Source organism: Pocillopora damicornis, chromosome 12, assembly GCF_964200805.1.
Source record: "Pocillopora damicornis chromosome 12, jaPocDami1.2, whole genome shotgun sequence".
NCBI classification, from domain to species: Eukaryota; Metazoa; Cnidaria; class Anthozoa; order Scleractinia; family Pocilloporidae; genus Pocillopora; species Pocillopora damicornis.
Genome location: NC_142681.1, coordinates 6,834,049 through 6,852,047, shown reverse-complemented (window position 1 = coordinate 6,852,047; position 17,999 = coordinate 6,834,049). Strand labels below are relative to the sequence as shown.

The 17,999-nt window shown below is 39.1% G+C and overlaps 2 protein-coding genes and 1 long non-coding RNA gene across 4 annotated transcripts in view; 1 reads left to right on the top strand and 2 right to left on the bottom strand.

Moving 5' to 3' along the window:
* LOC149036264 (uncharacterized) overlaps positions 1–5,561 on the bottom strand; it is a 32,749-nt gene extending 27,188 nt beyond the window's left edge. The window contains exons 1-2 of the long non-coding RNA XR_016182034.1: positions 5,473–5,561; positions 4,812–4,870 (exon numbers count right to left, since the gene is read on the bottom strand). This is a non-coding gene — a long non-coding RNA (uncharacterized LOC149036264). The remainder of the gene's footprint in view (positions 1–4,811; positions 4,871–5,472) is intronic.
* Positions 742–5,475, top strand: LOC113677182 (uncharacterized). Its single transcript, XM_027193946.2, has one exon. The coding sequence runs from the start codon at positions 2,292–2,294 to the stop codon at positions 4,491–4,493; it is 2,202 nt and encodes a 733-aa protein (XP_027049747.2). The 5' UTR covers positions 742–2,291; the 3' UTR covers positions 4,494–5,475.
* Positions 5,562–9,598: 4,037 nt separating the features above from the next.
* On the bottom strand, positions 9,599–17,931 carry LOC113677183 (uncharacterized). 2 transcript variants are annotated; one of them, XM_089190734.1, is made up of 6 exons: positions 17,589–17,906; positions 15,370–15,425; positions 14,558–14,636; positions 12,860–12,913; positions 12,584–12,679; positions 9,599–11,697 (listed from the first exon to the last, which is right to left on the bottom strand). In XM_089190734.1, exons 3-6 carry the CDS (start codon positions 14,589–14,591, stop codon positions 10,169–10,171), a joined length of 1,713 nt encoding a protein of 570 aa, XP_089046860.1. In that variant the 5' UTR covers positions 14,592–14,636; positions 15,370–15,425; positions 17,589–17,906; the 3' UTR covers positions 9,599–10,168. The 2 variants fall into 2 exon arrangements, with proteins under 2 accessions (XP_089046860.1, XP_089046859.1); XM_089190733.1 differs by lacking the exon at positions 15,370–15,425 and having other exon boundaries at positions 17,589–17,931.
* Positions 17,932–17,999: the final 68 nt, after the last annotated feature.

The window sequence follows — 17,999 nt, the reverse complement described above, 5'->3', positions numbered from 1 at the left end:
TGTGACATTTCCAAAAATGGAAAGTTTTATCTCAGGGTGGTAGGGAGGGGGAGTAGTCTTCTCTGAATACCACGAGATTGTTTACCAGAAGATGTCGCAAAATACTCTTTTAGGTGACAGAAAATCGTTTTAGAGGCGTTAGGGTAGTCCTTCATCGATTTCACTCATGCGATATACCAAACAGATTTTTGGGTAATTTTGTTTCCAAGTAAGCGATTCAAATGAAAGAAATCTTTGCCATAAATATCAAAGCTAGGGTTCCCATCATTTTTCAGATCGGTAACCTATACGTATACGACTAGCAGCCCCTCCCCCTCCCCCTCCCCACGCATGAGGGGACGCAAATCGTCTGTACTGTAAGTATCACGGAGAGTCCCCTACATTTTCTTAGACTTTTAGTCTAAGAAAATGTATGGGACTTTTTGAACGCTGTAAGGTGTCATAATCCTGTTGCTGCTGACATCGATGTGACAGATAGTTGCTTTTGCACTGTTTTCTTTGCCGGCTTACACTTGTCATCAAGTTTCAGTAAGACGGCTATCATTTTTCACAAGAATAATGAAGTTTTCGTAAATTGTGAGATCGGATGCAAGAGCACGTGTTCAACTATTCCCTCTTCTTGCGGAGCTTGATATGTACTTACAGTGCAGACGATTTGCGTCCCCTCATGATCTTCCCCATCGAAAAGACTGAATTCTGTGTGCAATAAGAGCGGTTTGAACTTTTATGTTGTGGTTTCTTTTATTTTTAAAATAATCCATAGTATATCGGCGATTTTGCTCCATCTCCTAGTGGTTATACCATGCGCGATGTTGGTGAAAATTCCGAGCCGCCTAAAAAGTGTTTCAGTGTTACCGGCCTCCTCATTTTACCTACAGTCTCTGTTGGAGCCTCGCGGGAGTCCTGAATGTTTTGAAGTTATATTTTAATTAAAAAGACGACTTAATTTTCACCTAGGACAAAGTAAATTATTACTTCATCAGTTTTCTTAGTTTTAGCGTTCACAGTCAGAGAATTTCGGGTTCTGAAAGTTGAACGATTTGTTGATTATGTAGAACCATTCATTTGGCATTTATTTTTTCATACCTTGGAACGATTTCCACATTTCCATAATAATTAAAAATGCTGGAGTACAAGCAATGAAACTTTTTCCAAAAAATATTTGCTTCGAAGCGAAGCTACGAGTACTATAGCTATCAAACGGGAATAGAAAAAGCCAGCAGGCGTGCGAGTTGTTTTTTCACACCCGCTAACTTCCGCGCATCATTTATCAGCCAGCGGGAGTCGTCGCGCATCAGTGACGCCTTATACATGGTGTAAGCACGTGGCTAAATATTTCTAAATTTGCATTGTAAATCGTTGCGTGAGGTACGTAATGTTTTTAATTTTACTGAGTCAATATTATCTATTTTTCCCCGATGTAATAAAAAGAAGAGGTATTTCCCTAGCCGTAAATTCGCGCTTATGGACGCAGAGACGATATACCTCGTGGTTATCAAGGCATTACACAAACCAACAAACTTAACAGTCAAATAATATTAACATAGATTCGTTGATAGACAGTGATTCGATCGAGTTTAATGACACCGCTTTAGAGAAGCCTTTTGTCTGAGCAAACACGATGATCAGTCGTTGTCAATAATGCGAAGCTCTCTTTTGTCGCAAAGATTTGTTGCTAATAAAGTGAACGGAAACTAATCTTGTATTAATGACTGTCAAAAACAAGCTATTCTTTTACAAGTGAGCAAAACTACCAGTTTACACCCGAAAAAAGTGTACGATAAAGATCTATACCGTGCCTTAAAGTTTGAGGAGGAAAGCAAACAGTTTGAGGATGCTATAACGAAGTAAACGAGGCGTTGAAAAACAATTTACCGAAAGTGAGAAGAGCGGTTTCGTTCAACCTGCTGAACACCTAAGACAATGAGTAAAGAAAATTATGTTATGTTAAAATGATTCGACATCCTTTCTTTCTATACTGAATTTGCATTTCTCGCTCAGGTAACAAAGACGCATGAAATTGTCTAAATACCTGGCGCGATTGGTTCGTTGTGTGTGTTAATTATTTAAGCTGTTAATAGCACTTTATTCGGCTTATCAACCTCTTCACGTCACAAAGGCAAGCTTCGCTGAACTGCCATGAAATATTAATGTCCTAGAGCATTTGAACCGTCGCTTCTTAGTGATAAAACGCTATTTTGGGTATACAGATGTTTGTTGGCCTAGCTACAAGCAATTGCGAATCGCGTTTTCCTATCAATCATCCTCTGTCACAAGCGAAGGTATAGAAGATGAGGATTTTTGTGCTGTTCGACGGAATCAGACATTTACTAGACGTTGAAGTTGGGCAAACGGTGAGCGAGATAAAAGGCACTCTTCGAAAGAAACTCGATTTAGATACGGTGCAAAGCGAAGATAGCGAGAACGATATGCTTATGGCGATTAATTACGCGGGATCCAATTTAGAAGACGATTGGGTTTTCACGGATATTAGTATTCCACCGGGTGCAACACTGAGATGCGAACTGCTAGAAAATGTCAAAACTTATCTTAGTGTCACCTGTTCACATTTCAACGAAACGCTTAAGTTTACAGAATGGTTTGACGTTTGGGAGACAAAAGTGGGACATTTTAAAACAATGATTACAGAGAAGACAGGGTTACACGTCAGCGTGTTTCGCCTCGTTTCTTCAGAGGGAAAAGAGATGTACGATTGCCATCCATTGAAGAAATATTCTGTCGATTACGGTGACACGATTCGTTTAGAGACATGGAATGGCTGGGGTGCGTTCCTAAAATCTGCTACGTCAGGGCAGTTAACTCCGACCATAAAACACATGGTTAGTATTCATGATGATCCATTGGTATTTAAGTACCAGCTTCGGGTAGCACTGTTCATCGCGGCTCATTTCAATTACACGCAACTCGCCACTCAACTGATCAAGAGCGGGGCGAGATGCGATGAACCTGTCGGAGAGCACCCAGTGCGAGAGTGGTGCAACAAGGAAGTGCATCCTGATCATTTAAAGACTCCAGTTCACGAGGCCGCACAACACGGCAGCCTTAATTGTCTACAGAAATTTATCCATCACAATTACGCCTGCATCCTTGCCAAGGACGCACACGGTCTGACACCGTGTAATATGGCACGAAGGTACAAGCAAACTGAGTGTTTTAAGCTGCTTATTGCCGAGCAGTTCCGCTCTCGAAGTACATGCGGTTTGACGTTGGGAATATACTGGCGCGTGCGAAAATGGTGTGAACGCGCTCGGGATAGGGCTATTGTCTTTCATAAACATTCCCCTAATCCCCTTCTGTTGGCAATGGAAAATAGAACGTACCGAAGTGCCGTGGTTGGGCAAAAGGTTCAAGTTGACGGCTTCGGGGAAAATATGCAAAGTGGCACCTCAAAGATACAGCTCTCTTTGGCACTCAAGAGTGTGAAAAATAAACCAACGGCAGGTGGACAAAGTAATACAAGTTTTAGATCAATACTCAGTGACAAAAATGGTAATTCCTCAGGAGGTAGCGAAATTTTGAGTCTTCGTGAAAGCGGCGAAAAAGACGACAGAGCCGATTCAGGAAACTGTTCAAGTGGATCGAGCGAAGAATCGAACAGCGACCGAGCGACTTGTGTGGATTGCTTGCTACCGTCTGTTTCGAAACAGCGTAGCCATAGCGATATTTCGAAACTGGAAACATCCATAAAACACAAGTTGCAAATTAAGAATGCGAATCAAGAAAGACGCACAGCGAATCAACGTAAAGCGTACCGATGGAAAGAGAGAGAAGACAACGAAATCTTATGTTTCTGTCAGTCGTCGAAACATCACAAGGATAAACAAACCGGCAGTGAAACAAAAAACGATCAGCGTGAGAGCATGCCACTGATTTCGACAAACACAAGCCTGGTCGGAGTAAACAAAAGTGATAAAAATATTGATATTGAAGTTATCGATGAATCAGGAAACCGAAGTGCCCATGACTTTTTCGTCACGCAAGGGGTTGCGGTGAGCTCGCAAAAACGGCCTATTGAGGCAGAAAATACTCTAAAAGAAGAAACAAACAAATCAGTTGATCGAATACCGCCTATTAAACTGCCTGGTGGTAATTCAAGTTTAAATCATACGAGAATAGAGAACATCCCCTCGACAACAAAATCGGCGAAGAGTTCTAAAAGCGACGGCGCGCTTATCAAGCAACGCCGTAGAACTCGGTCTCTTAATTCAACGCCTAAACGCCTTCACAGCGCAAACCAACGTCGTCGAGCAACCTCCAGCGAGGATTTGAGCCTGCAGTTGACTCGCATGTACAGCAAGGTCACCGGACAAGATATGCACGAAGCGGCGAAGGAAAGCATGGGTGTTGCAATGACTTTTAGGAAGAAACGCTGGTTGCAGCAAGTTCACATGGCAATCGAGCTTAACAATAACAATTTTAACAGACAGCTTCACGGGTACAAAGGAAAGAACGGAGCGGGCCATGTTTCTTAACATCATGGCCGGGATAAAAAAAAAAGTTTCATTTCGAACAGATTATACTCACAAGAAAATATATAAACAAAATTTTTGTAGGAAACAAACAGAAATAACTAAAAAAAATTTAGCATTGTTAGCGGATTTGAGAATTACGTTTAATGAAAACGCTGAAGGGAAGATTTTAAATGCCCGGCTTATTGTGTATTGACAACACAAAAAATATTAATGATTGTATTCATTGCTAAAAGACAGGCAGCAAACTTAAATTTTTGCCATATGCTTGTTGAGTGTACGTGTTTTAAAATCATTCTGTTCTTATACAAAAATACTTACTTTAGCCATTTGACAAATTTTCGACAAATACAAGGAAAGAAGGTTCCAGGAATATATATCTGAGAAAAGTAAATGAATGTTATTACCAAACAATCTCTCGCCAAAATATTCACCATAAATGAAAAACAATTTGTCTGATATTTACATGAATTAGAATTGCTATCAGACAGTGTTTACCTTTCAAGCGAGCACTGAGCTAAAAGCTACTTTGTTTTTTTCATACATCTCTAAAACTTATTACTAAAAGGTTTCGAAAGGTTTTTAATACAACTTGGCGAGTGTTGGCGCGCTACGAAGCCTTTCTATCTATAAACGAGTTAGTTAGTAACGGCCTACCAAGGAGCAAATAATGTCTCCAAATGAGTGACTGTTGCAGATAAATGGGTGATTGCTTTGTGTAGCTCTCAAGAATAGCGGTCTCACAGAGTAAATGACGATTCTTTTATCGTCTCCTTTGAGTGCTTAAAAATAGCCTCATATTCTTAAAACGCCGCAAGGAAGGCTTAAATATAGTGCATTTACAAAATGCCTCCAGCCATTGTTCGACTCAACACATACTCGTTTTAATAAGGGTCTTTTGCCCTCAGAATTTGAACAAAACTATTTTTATCTTACATAATAGTGTCATATACAGATAAAGGACAATAAATTACTACTTTACCTATTTACAGCGGAATATTTGCGTCGAATCTTCTTAATAAATTTGCCTGTCCCGCCAAAGCAGCCATGTTTACATTCACTATCGTATCCAGTGCTTGGCGTTATGTAACATCACGTGGCCGCTTATCAAGAAGAATGTACTCGTGGGAGGGGTGAGGTTCTTTTACTCTTTTTGTTGCCCTTTTGCCTCCCTTGATGTGTTCTAACTAGAAATTATAAACTAGTACTGAATGTTTCTATTTTTTATTAACCTGCGTAGCAAAAGGGCTTTATTTCTCATGATGGTAGCCTTTGAAAATCTAGAAGCTACATAGGCTTTTTCTATTTGTATAATGGATAAGAGCGGCGCTAATACTTGCTCTTGCAGGGGTATCCCTAGTTAAAGTTAGACATTTTTTTTTTTTGCTGGTTTTCTTCCAACAATTTGAGTCAATACTGTCCGTACCAATATCTTTTTGTCACTATTTTTTTGGAAAACTTGGAGGTAACTCGGTTCTAAATGATCAACAAATAGCTTTATATGTAATGAATAAAAGGTATCCACTCAGGCTAAAAACGCATACTGATCTAATGTAGCGAACACTGCACGCTCTCGACCCACTGTAGACGGGTGGGGCTAGAATCAAAGAGGGGTGGTTATAGTCGAGAGGATAAAAAGTTCTCGGAAACACTTCAGGTGCGATGCAATGTCTCTCCTCGGAATGACACGCAAAAGGTTGAACAAGCTCACAGGCTAAGAACATCTATATTAATCCCTTACATTGCAGAAAGGCTAAATTGAGCACGATAAGTTAAATAGATTGACAAAAGAGTTGCAAAAGCACAACACAACAAACAGAAATAGAACTCGCCCCCAGTTAGGCTAACCTTTAGAGCATTTAGTGGTGCTGATTCATTCCAAATCGGTACCAAATAGAAATCAACTGAGCCTCACTCCCGTCCCCTTCCCAGAATCCATTTTTAACATTATGCACGTGACTGGACACTCCATCTACAACAACAATCAAAGTAAAAGGTGGGGCACTAACCACTATGAGAATATCATTCCAAGAGAAACGCTTGAATGATTGAAAAAAACTAGACCCTGTGAGCAGGGTAACTGGGATACCTGGATGGTACTGGATCCTTGGAATCAAGTGTAGTGATACTACGGGTGTCGGACTAGTATACTGAAATAGTGCGCTCAAGTCTGGCCAAGGGCATAGACGTATTTCAAAACATAGGCATGGTATGCATGCAAGAGTTACTTTTTTGTAGGGTGGGTGGATTACTTGAAACATTGTGAGTGATGTCTACATTCTTACAAAAGGAGAGAAGAATATTAATGTGGGAAAGGACGAAAATGTCAAATTACCTCACTCACAGGTATTTTGTGGTAGATTACGTGTGTTCTGCGAATAAATGTAACCAAAAATAAACTGTATTGGTGTCACAGATACCTGTTAGTACAAAATGCAGACAGCAGACAGCAGACTGCAGACCGGATACAAAATATAGACTGCAGACTGCAGAGTGGGTACAAAATGCAGACTAAGAATCTGAAGAGTTTTTACGTCAGGTATATAATAACATGTCATCTTACAGCTTACCGAGCGTCACGCAATCGCTTTTCTGCGATCCGCCTTCACGATTATTTGCAGTATTGAGGAATATTCCTGGCCCATTTCTTGATGAAAATCGATCGCAATATTATTTCAAGCCTTCAATATAGTCTTATTACTTTGCGCGCGAGTTGGTTGGTGTGATGTCTGTACAGATTTTATCAACGTAATAAAAGTAGATGATGTGAACAACAGTGATGGTAAAGCAAGCTTAACACGGCAGAAATCGCCAGAAAATACAACGGATACACAGGGTATGAGTAATTTTTATTGACTTTACGAGAAAAATGTTCATATTTCGAAGTATGTATCGTTGTAAATCGACCATACTTCGTTCCCTGTACTATTCCTTATAACGTGCAGTTCCTCTCGTAACTTAACACCGAGTCACACAACGCGTGACGCGTTCATAAATTAATCGTTGGCTTTTTCTCGAGACGTGAGCTTGGGCCGCTTGTGACAAGACAATTGCGTAAACAATATTTAACATAACAACATTATACACAAAAAAACAGGGTTTTGGATCACGTATTTATTAAAAAAGAATATCCATACAACTACAATGAAAACAAACGTAAGATTCACCTTTCTGATCGTGAAATTAATACCATTCGTACTGTTATCGTAGCTACGTTCCTTGCCATCAAGTGAATCCAACATGTCGTCTTTCTTCACAAGCAGTTTGCATCCCTTATAGCTATGTTCTTCAGTCTCACGGTAGTAGCGTTGTTCAATAGATTGCATAGAGTATATGCAGTTTGGTTTCAGATTTCAGATTTTGCTTTTTACAACAAGTGAACATTTTTCAACTAAGACATTGGCATACTTAGCATACAAGGCATTCAAGGCTTTCATGGCTTTCAAGCGTTCGCGACTCAATCCGTTCCAAAATTACCGCTCAATAACATCTTTCAGTGTGGATTAGCCGCGATTAATACGACTTGTATATGCGTCTGTAAGTATTTTGCGCGTTTGTGCTATAATGCTCCAGAAGATCGCAATCCAAATACGTTGAAATACAAAACAACTGACCTAAGAGTTTTAATAAGCAAAATCTCGTGTTTGTCATGTGACCCGGCCCTGTCTGTGCATGACAACGTCAATCATCATCAAGTTAACACGCGTGATCAGCATGTGAACACCTCATTGGATCACAGTTAGTTGTCATGGAGTTGAGGGATAACACGCGTGATCAGTATGTGAACACCTCATTGGATCACAGTTAGTTGTCATGGTATTGAGGGCCCAATGACCTCTGGGTACTATTGCGCAATTTTTCCATTTTGTGGCGGAGGAAAAAAAAAAAACTAGACCCTGTGAGCAGGGTAACTGGGATACCTGGATGGTATCGGATCCTTGGAATCAAGTGTAGTGATACTACGGGTGTCAGACTAGTTTACTGAAATAGTGCGCTCAAGTCTGGCCAGGGACATACACCTATTTCAAAACATAAGCATGCTATGCATGCAAGAGTTACTTTTTTGTAGGGTGGGTGGATTACTTGAAACATTGTGAGTGATGTCTACATTCTTACAAAAGGAGAGAAGAATATTAATGTGGGAAAGAACAAAAATGTCGAATTACCTCACTCAGGTATTTTGTGGTAGATTATGTGTGTTTTACGAATAAATGTAACCAAAAATAAACTGTATTGGTGCCACGGATACCTGTTAGTACAAAATGCAGACAGCAGACTGCAGACCGGATACAAAATATAGACTGCAGAGTGGGTACAAAATGCAGACTAAGAATCTGAAGAGTTTTTACGTCTGGTATATAATAACATGTCATCTTACAGCTTACCGAGCGTCACGCAATCGCGTTTCTGCGATCCGCCTTCACGATTATTTGCACTATTGTGGAAAATTCCTGGCCCATTTCTTGATGAAAATCGATCGTAATATAATTTCAAGCCTTCAACATAGTCTTCTCACTTTGCGTGCGAGTTGGTTGGTGTGATGTCTGTACAGATTTTACCAATGTAATAAAAGTAAATGACGTGAATAACAGTGATGGTAAAGCAAGATTAAAACGGCAGAAATCGCCAGAAACTAGAGACATTGGCATACTTGGCATACAAGACATACAAGGCATTCAATGCTTTCATGGCTTTCAAGCGTTCGCGATTCTGTCCGATCCAAAATTACCGCTCAATAACATCTTTTTGTGTGGATTGGCCGCGAATACGACTTGCGTATGCGTCTATAAGTATTTTGAGCGTTTGCCCCATAATGCTCCAGATGATCGTAATCCAATTACGTTGAAATACAAAACGACTGACAAAATAGTTTTATGGGCAAAAATCTCGTGTTCGTCATGTGACCCGGCCCTGTCCGTGCATGACAACGTCAATCATCATCAAGATAGCACGCGTGATCAGCATGTGAACACCTCATTGGATCACAGTTAGTTGTCATGGTGTTGAGGGCCCAATGACCTCTGGGTACTATTGCGCAATTTTTCCATTTTGTGGCGGAGGAAAAAAAAAAAAAAAAAAAAAAAAAAGACGACAAAAAAACAAAGGCATTTTATGACTGGGCTACCACAGGTATCCCAGTAAAAATTGAGAAATTGTATTCTTTATTTCATTCGATTCAATTTCCAAATTGTTTTGGCACAGCAATCAATTAAAAAAAAAATTCTAAACCATATCGGTTTTTGGCATTGTAGTAAGTATGTATAATTCCAAGCTATCTTCGTTCGTTTTCCACTCGTGATTGGCAATTATAAATATAACGAGAAGTCTTGTCATAATTACAAAATAATTCACAGACTTTCTTGAATATCGAGTGTGCATATTTCTCGCGCGTGTACTGCAACTCGCCTACGATAAAAAGTAATTTAAACACTTTTTAACTTTTACTAAAATAAATTATAAGGTTATCTTAATGATAAAATAAATTATTTCACAGAGACTAGAAGAGTGTCACTTTGCACGTATAAATCCTAGTTCACGAAAGAATAATTTAATTTTTCGGAAGAAACGTCAAAGATTGTTAGTTCAAAAGTCAAAAAAGATGGTTTAGGCTTCCGAGTTAGTGCGGAAAAGAAGAAAATATGATTTTTTTCTGGAACATGACGCTCTGCTCATTCAAATCAGATAAAGCAGCTCTCCCTCCGGAGTTTCAGAAGTTCTTCATCTGTACTAGACATTGAAACAAAGTCATCATCAAATGTTAACGCAACGACTTTTCCCGCCAAAGTTCCAATTTTCTCTTCGTAAGATCCATTTTCCGAAGCACCGAGAACCTCCCCTGAGATGACACCCGAAGGACTGTCTGCGTCATCATTCGGAGCAACATCCGCCATTATGGTTGCTATTTTTTCTCCGGTTGCACAAGACAACACATCTATTGAAGCGGTAGCAACATGTCCTTGCGACGCCGCCTCTCCAGACACAGCCAAAAGGTCTCCTCGAAGGGTGGCTAGATGGACACTTGATTCATTATCAGTAGGTGTAGAAGTGACATCTCCCTTGATGATCCCGATCTTTTCCCCTGGTTTGGGTGTGGTCGCGTCCCCGTCTATTCTTGGCACACGGTATACAGATCCAGTAAGCGTAACATTTTGTCCCCCCTGTGGATCATCTATGGAGCCTACAAGAACACTCGCGCTTAAGGTGCATATACGCCCAAAAACCGTCCTGTTTCCCTTCAACGAAGCCTCGTCGGTTGATTCGGCAAGAGGGGCTGCACTTTGTTTATTTTCAAGCGCTGAATCCTCCTTGGAAGGATCTGTTTGTTCCGTAGCTTCGACAGGGGCGGACGTGGAGTCGTGCTTAAGGTTATCACCAGAACTGTCTTCTCCACCGGGAGATAAAAGAACCTCTTTAGTGACTTCACTCGTATCAGAGTGTTTAGTATTTTCTGTCGTAGCAGGTAATACGGAATCTAACTCCTGAATTAAAGCATTCACCTCACTATCCGAAGGTAACGTGGAGTGGTGACTTGAAGCTGTACTAGATCGTTTGGTTTGATTAACAGGGGGTGCATTTTTAATCTCGACAGGTAAACTAGCATCACTGGCAACTCTTTGTTGGGTTAAATCAGTTTCCGCAGCCTCTTCATCCCCGTCAGGGGAAGTTCCACTGACACCCTGAGTCTCATCTTGTGAGGGATCCTCTTCATTCTTGCCAGGTATGTTGACTTCACCGGCGACTTTCTGTTGCACTACACTAGTCTCAGCCGCATGTGTATCAGCAGTGGCACTTTCCGTACTTATCTCATTTGGCACAGGAACCACATCTTTGTCACCAAGAGCTGTACTTTGGGTCTCGGTAGCTTCCTCCTCATTCAAAGTAGCTTTGCTTTGAGACGAACAACCATCCGAAGCAGGCGATCCTTCCTTCTGTGGCTCTTCCTTATCATTCGTAACCTGAGTCACATTGTCTGTGGCATCTGTTGCAGAAAGATTTTCAACCCTGGAATTTCCTTCAGAAGGAGGTGGTTTATTATTACTGGGACCATCAGTGTCAACCTTTTCATTAACTTCCTCACTACTTGTGCTCTCTGAGTCTATATTGTTGTTCGCACTTCCCTTTGGAGAATCACCACGAGGAACATGACCATTGGCAGAGGAAGGCGGAGACACAGATTTACCTGTCTGCTTACTGGATGACTCTCCTCCTACAACCAAAGTGTAAAGGTGTTTTCAAATATTTCAAATAATGGATGGTAATTTCTTATTTATTATTATTTTTTAAATTACTGAACTCCCGTTTCAAATTTAAAGCATCACTACTCAGAGGTGACGTATCATTCAAGTGAATCGATGGTGTAAAGTCGGTAGCATACGTGTAGCTGTACCCATTCCCTCCCACCCAAGGTGAAACTGAAGCGAGGGACGTTTCCTCCCTTCCGTTTCACCTTGGCAAGAGGAGGAGGGTACGGCTACACGTAAGCTATAAAGTAGGATGCATCTAGGAGATCTAAAGAGGTGCATCTCTGCTAATCGTCACGCGAGTTTGGCGAGTATGCATGCAGTTTCGAGTCCCTTGCGCACACTACACTCCCACTCTGTATCAGTCAGTAACTCTAATTAATGACTCCACCTTTTCAGAAGCAGTCAAGAGAACTGTAGCCCATCACAGGCTATAAGTCAGAAAAGAGGAGCGAAATAGAAGCGGGCGGTTAATGCAGTTGTCAATTTTTTTAACGCACCCACCTTTTCGCTTGTGTCTTCAGATGGAGTGCCTGGTATAGGATTGGAAAACTGCGTAATGGATGTATGTCGGACGCGTATTGAACGCGCGTCCGTCTAGTATGAGGTCTCTGACTAGAGAGCTACCCTTAACCCTTTAACTCCCATGATCTGATTGTTAATTCTCCCCTCTAGCTTCTACACATTTCCTTTTAAATTAGTCGAGAGAATTTGGTTTTAAACCAAAAACAAATTCTTCGTGATAAGCTTTAGTATTCTCATTTCTTTTTTGCTGGATGGTGTAAGAATATTAAAAGGAGAAGTTGTCTCTCAATCACTTATGGGAGTTAAAGAGTTGATTTTTTTTCTTACCGTTTCCACCATTCTCTGTTATTCTCTGTGCATGTCCATTGCTTTCTTTTACTGAAGAGCGGGAGGATGAACTCCGTTTAGAAGTCGACTGGATAGCTGTAAGAATAATTTTCCAACATTTGTTTTAAAAGAGGATAACTAAGTCTCTTAACTTTTCAAGACTGATCAAAAAGAGATTTCTCCTTAAAAGTTTAATGATATGACTCCTGTCGGTAAGGTATACGTTGAGTTACTGTTAGTAGAAATCTGAAAACAACTGCTTTTATTTTGACTTACCATTTTCATCCTCTTCTTTTATTCTCTTCAATTTTGGAGCTGGCTGTGGAGAAACTGCCAAAAGTAAAGGACAAAGTAGTAAAAAAAAAAAATGAAAAGTTTGAATTCAAACCCAACCTAAGTGGCCCATTCAGCCAGAACTTATCCCTGTTTCTGTAGCATGAAGTGATTATGTTTGCACCTTTCCCTGACTAGGATACGAGCAAGGTTACCACTACCCACACCCACCCCCCCACCCCCAGCATATGAGCCAACTTCCCCTAAGCAGACTTAAAGACTTCCCCCTACAATTTTTCAGTAGCCATTAACACTCCTGGGTGGAGACTGAGTGCCACTGAGGAAATAAAGTGTCTATCCCATGAACACATGATAGCATAATGACCCAGTCATCACTTACTTAACTCAAGCAGGCAAAGAAAACATGAGGGCTGGGTTCAAACCCTGGCCAAGGCCATTAACCTCTTGCAACCTAACATGGGTCCCCATATTCTCAAAACTGTTTTCTATACAATTCCTATGGTGCATGAGAGGAGAATATGATAAACAGTCAAGAAGTTCTTTACTTGGAAAGCATTCCCCTATTCTCGTGTTTGATTCAGCAGTAGTCTGTATGGGATGTATGGGTATATCAGATCTCCTCAATACTGTAAGGATAATTAATTAAAGATGCCAATCACTCTTAGAGGTTAGAGGGTATAGGGTTCTATTCTTGGGCAAGACTGCCAAACCATAATGTGCCTTTCTCCGGAAAGAGAAGTACAAGTTGGTGTTGGCAAACTGTTGGGGAGATATGAAGAGGCATTGGGAGTTAAAAACAAAGCTGCAAAGGGCTAACAATTCATCTAGGAAAGGAGGAACTTTTTCCCAATGCTCTTCATGCTACAGAAATCTTATTCATGTTATATCAAAAAGGCAACATCCCTTTTATATATAAAAAAGAATACACAGTTGAGCTATTCTTTTCTGTTACTGAAGACTGAACTGAATCTATTGACAACTAGAGGGTAGAACTTGCTTAAAAAGGAGAACTATCAAGGTATCTCAGAACTAAGTCTGCAGCTGACTAAACACTTTAAATAATGTCATAGATTTATTTACAATCATGAACCCAAATAATATCACCTAATTAATAATTAATAAATATATGAATAAATGAACACAAAATTCAGTTGTTTTCTCGTAAACCATCCATTATCGTTTAAAATTTACTTTGCTGATCTCAAGTAGTTTAAAATTACAAGTTGGCCCATCAGAATGTTGACTTAAAATTAACAATATGGCAATTTCTGAACAATATGCACTTGGCTTGCAAAAACATAACTCGAAGATAACATGTTATCAATCACATGTAAAAAGATCATTGTTGCCATAATTACATAAAAATTGCACCTTTCCTTGCAATTCATTGTATTTACTTAGTATCTCATTGATGTTTATGTACAAACTCTAATAAATAGGATATTACACGGCTGTTTGGAGATACAAAATATTTCTTCTCATGTAGAAAAACATTTCCACACTCAAAGAGAAATTTCATATCTCCACACAGCCATGTAAAATCCTCATGGCAGGTTACCATTTTTTTAGAAAAATGCAAGATCCTCCATAGTAAGTAGATTTGCACCTCTAAACACATAAAGTAAGAGGCTCACACCTAGTAAGTTGTTGTGTGTTTCAGAAATAGGAGAATTTGCCTACCTGTGCTTGTAGCTTTTGAGGAGCCACAACCCATAAGTGAGGTGAACCCTGTTCAGGACTTTGTGTTTCTCAGGCTGAGCTAAAGTAAGAAAAAACAGTGTCATTGAATTTCAAGCAGCCTGTTTCCTTGATGTACCAGTAAGTGAAATATTATGAATCACTTCTAGTAATTTACATATTAACCAGATTTCATTTGGTGTAATAGTACAATACAGTATGGCCTGATAGACCAAACTCTCCCACCAGAATGTAAGTCATGCAAGCATGACAACATTTCCCTTGAGGTACATTTTTCAGTCATGTACTATCAGCTAATTCAAATTCACCGAGTATTCTACACTTTTCTCAGTTTCTCTTTCACAAAGCTTTCCTTTTGAAGGGTGCCACATTGGCACATACACTATTGAAGAATTCACCTGTGCATGAATTTTAGAAATATGTCATATGTCTTCTGAAATATTGATGTTACATGTCAATTATTTTTGATGAACGCAAAGATGTAACAGAGATAAGGTTTTCTTGGGCATGCGTGTTAAGTGAAGTTTGCTAAGGCTCTAAGTTTAATTTGCATTATTTTAGTGTAATTGGGAATCTGAGGATTAACTAGGAAGTCTTTACATGGGGTTTTACTGAGTGTGCAAAAATTCAGTTTCCAATAATTCACTCTCACACATATTATGCTAACTAACATACAAGACCTTATTAGTGTTCCAAATATCCAAAGGCCTAGTCACTTTAACATATTGAATTTTTAATGAAATCTAGGTGTGAAAGGATTACAAGCCATCTTTTTTCACTTGGTTTTTCTTAACCTTTTTACTCCCAAGATCTGATTCTCAATTCTCCCCTCTAGCTACTACATCTTTCCCTGTAAATTAATCATAAGAATTTGGTGTTAGATCAAGATAACCACTTAATTTGATAAGTTTGAATATTCTCATTTCCTGTATACTAGATAATGTCAGGATATTATACATGTAGGGAGAAATTTCATGTTGATCACTTCTGGGAGTTAAAGGGTTAATTCTTAGAGTGAGAATGAAGAGGAGAGATCCTTGTAAGGAGGTTGAGCTCTCAGATTCCAGGCGTTAGTCAAGGGATTAAGGCTGTTGTAAGGACAACTCCTGTTTTGCTCACTGATGGAGTTCAATTTCCTCACTGATACAATTACCTATTTATGTTAACTATAGTTCTGATTCCTAATAACTGGTGCTTAATCCAAATCTATCCTGTCTCAACAATTTTCAGCAACTTATTACCTGTCTCTTGTACTAACCACTCCTAGCAGTGAAAGGATTAATAAACTTTTGCTCAAAAAGTATTCTTTTAAGTTTAATTTGTGCTACAATTCATTTGTGTTAATTACTCTAACCCAAACACATCCAACTACACAAACAAGGTACTCAAATTAAAACTAAATTTATGGTCTTCACTTCACCCCCTGTTCAACAGTAGTTTACATTTATTTTTACCTCAAAACTTTGGGTTCATGTGACAGTTAAACCAAAAGATAAAGAAGACTATTAACTACACTTTCAAGTGACTCAAATATTTCCTAACAAGGCTATCAAACTTATTTGCCAGTTTAAGGCACAATTACTCTGCTAGATCTGCCATTTTATTTAATTAATATCAACAACAATAAAAAAAAAACAATCATTGATGGAATTGTATTTAGCAAACAACAAAAATCTCAGAAAAAATTTAAAGCCAGGTTGCAAATTTTACACTTTCTGTAATTGGTCACTTCACCTTCTCAAAAGTAGTTCACATTAATTTTTGCATCAAAACTTTGGGTTCATGTGATAGTTAATCAGAAGATAAAGAAGGCCATTGAATACACTTTCATGTAACTTAAATATTTCCTAACAAGGCTACCAAACTTCTCGGCTGGTTTAAGGCACATACTCCACTAGAGCTACCATTTTATATAATATCAATTTAAAAAAAAAAAAAAAAAGCAGTCACTGATGGAATTGTATATAGCAAACAAAAACAATCTCACAAAAAATTTTAAAGCCAGGTTGCAAATTTTTTAGATTCTGTGGAGATGAATACTCGTGTGTACCTTTATTATAAGCCAATCATATTCTGAAATTGGATATGATCACCTTCCAATCCAACAACACTAAATGGAGTCCAAAGAATGCACAGACGGAGTATAATGCATAATTGCACAGTTATTGGACAGTTGGTAGCCAACCTGTTTAACAGGTTTTGCTCTTGCCTGCAATGGTTTTTTACTATGCATTTTGCATCATCTCTCACTTTATAAGAAAAGGATAAAAAAAAGTGGTTGGATAATAAATAACTTGCTGATGATTTGGTGTGTAGTTTCGCTCATAACATCTACAGTAGATAAACAATAGCCTCCATTTGGCACAAAAATATACTCAGATATTTGTCTGCCCTTACCAACTAAGAACTTAAACAAGGAATCCAACTAGGCACCCCAGATCATCTCTCCCCAACATATTGTTGGCAACTCTGTTCATGGGATCATGAAAACCAATGTAATCCCCAAAGAAAAGTTGAACAATTATTCTCCATGCTCAAAAATTTTACTGATAAATGGCATATGCCAGAAATGATTGTATAAATTACTGGATCACTTTGTTTGCGTTTGTTTTTCATATTTTGTCCTTTCAGGAAAATTAGTTGATTGCCTTCGGTATATTCTTCAGTTAAACATTTTTTTAAATGTTTCTTGTGAAACTGCAAGTATAATAAAAGTTGCCATGACATCTCCAAATAAGGCTTTAAATCGATCATTTAATCGGGGTATATTTGCCATCGTATCTCTCAATAAAAAGTGTATTTTACTAAGTTAAACATCACACTAACCTACGAAAGCTAACGTAAACTGGAGAACAATATTTTAAATGAATATGTACACATTCATAAACCCTACTGTGAGAACATGCACTGTTTTTGTCCGTAAATAGGTTAAGCTAAAAGTTTACATTTCAACTTGTAAGCAACTTATTACGCAACTTGATCCGTATGTTTCCTAAGCTTTATAATGACTCACCTTTCACGAGGCAAAACCTCTTCCACGAGTTCAGTACAAAGGAAGTCGAGATATCTTGTTAAGTTCGGTAGTCAAAGTGAAAATTGAAAAACAAATAATGGCGAAGTTGCTATACGCCACGGTTGTTGATTCGCAATGTTGATCTTCGAGTTTTCTGCTCTGTATTCTCTTAGGCGGCGATTCAATTTCACACCAAACACAAGTGGAATCCTTAAAAAGAGAAAAGGATGACGTCCATCAGAAGCAATTTGGATGAATTGTTCGCTGCCACAGGTCACAGTCCCGTTTTGTTCTGATCTGACGTACGAAAATGCCGTATCAGTTTCGCAACCAAGCGTGAAGGAACTGGTAACCATGGTCGCTGGTACCCCTCCCTCCTCTCTCACGACGATCACGAAGAATAAGATAATT

Bases quoted from the DNA above. Each gene is read 5' to 3' on its own strand.
- LOC113677182 (XM_027193946.2), top strand. From the start codon at position 2,292: ATGAGGATTTTTGTGCTGTTCGACGGAATCAGACATTTACTAGACGTT.
- LOC113677183 (XM_089190733.1), bottom strand. From the start codon at position 14,591: ATGGGTTGTGGCTCCTCAAAAGCTACAAGCACAG. The intron at 12,914-14,557 runs GTAGGCAAATTC...TACTTTTGGCAG, and splicing joins CTCAAAAGCTACAAGCACAG to TTTCTCCACAGCCAGCTCCA. The intron at 11,698-12,583 runs GTAAGAAAAAAA...CTTTGGTTGTAG, and splicing joins AACAGAGAATGGTGGAAACG to GAGGAGAGTCATCCAGTAAG.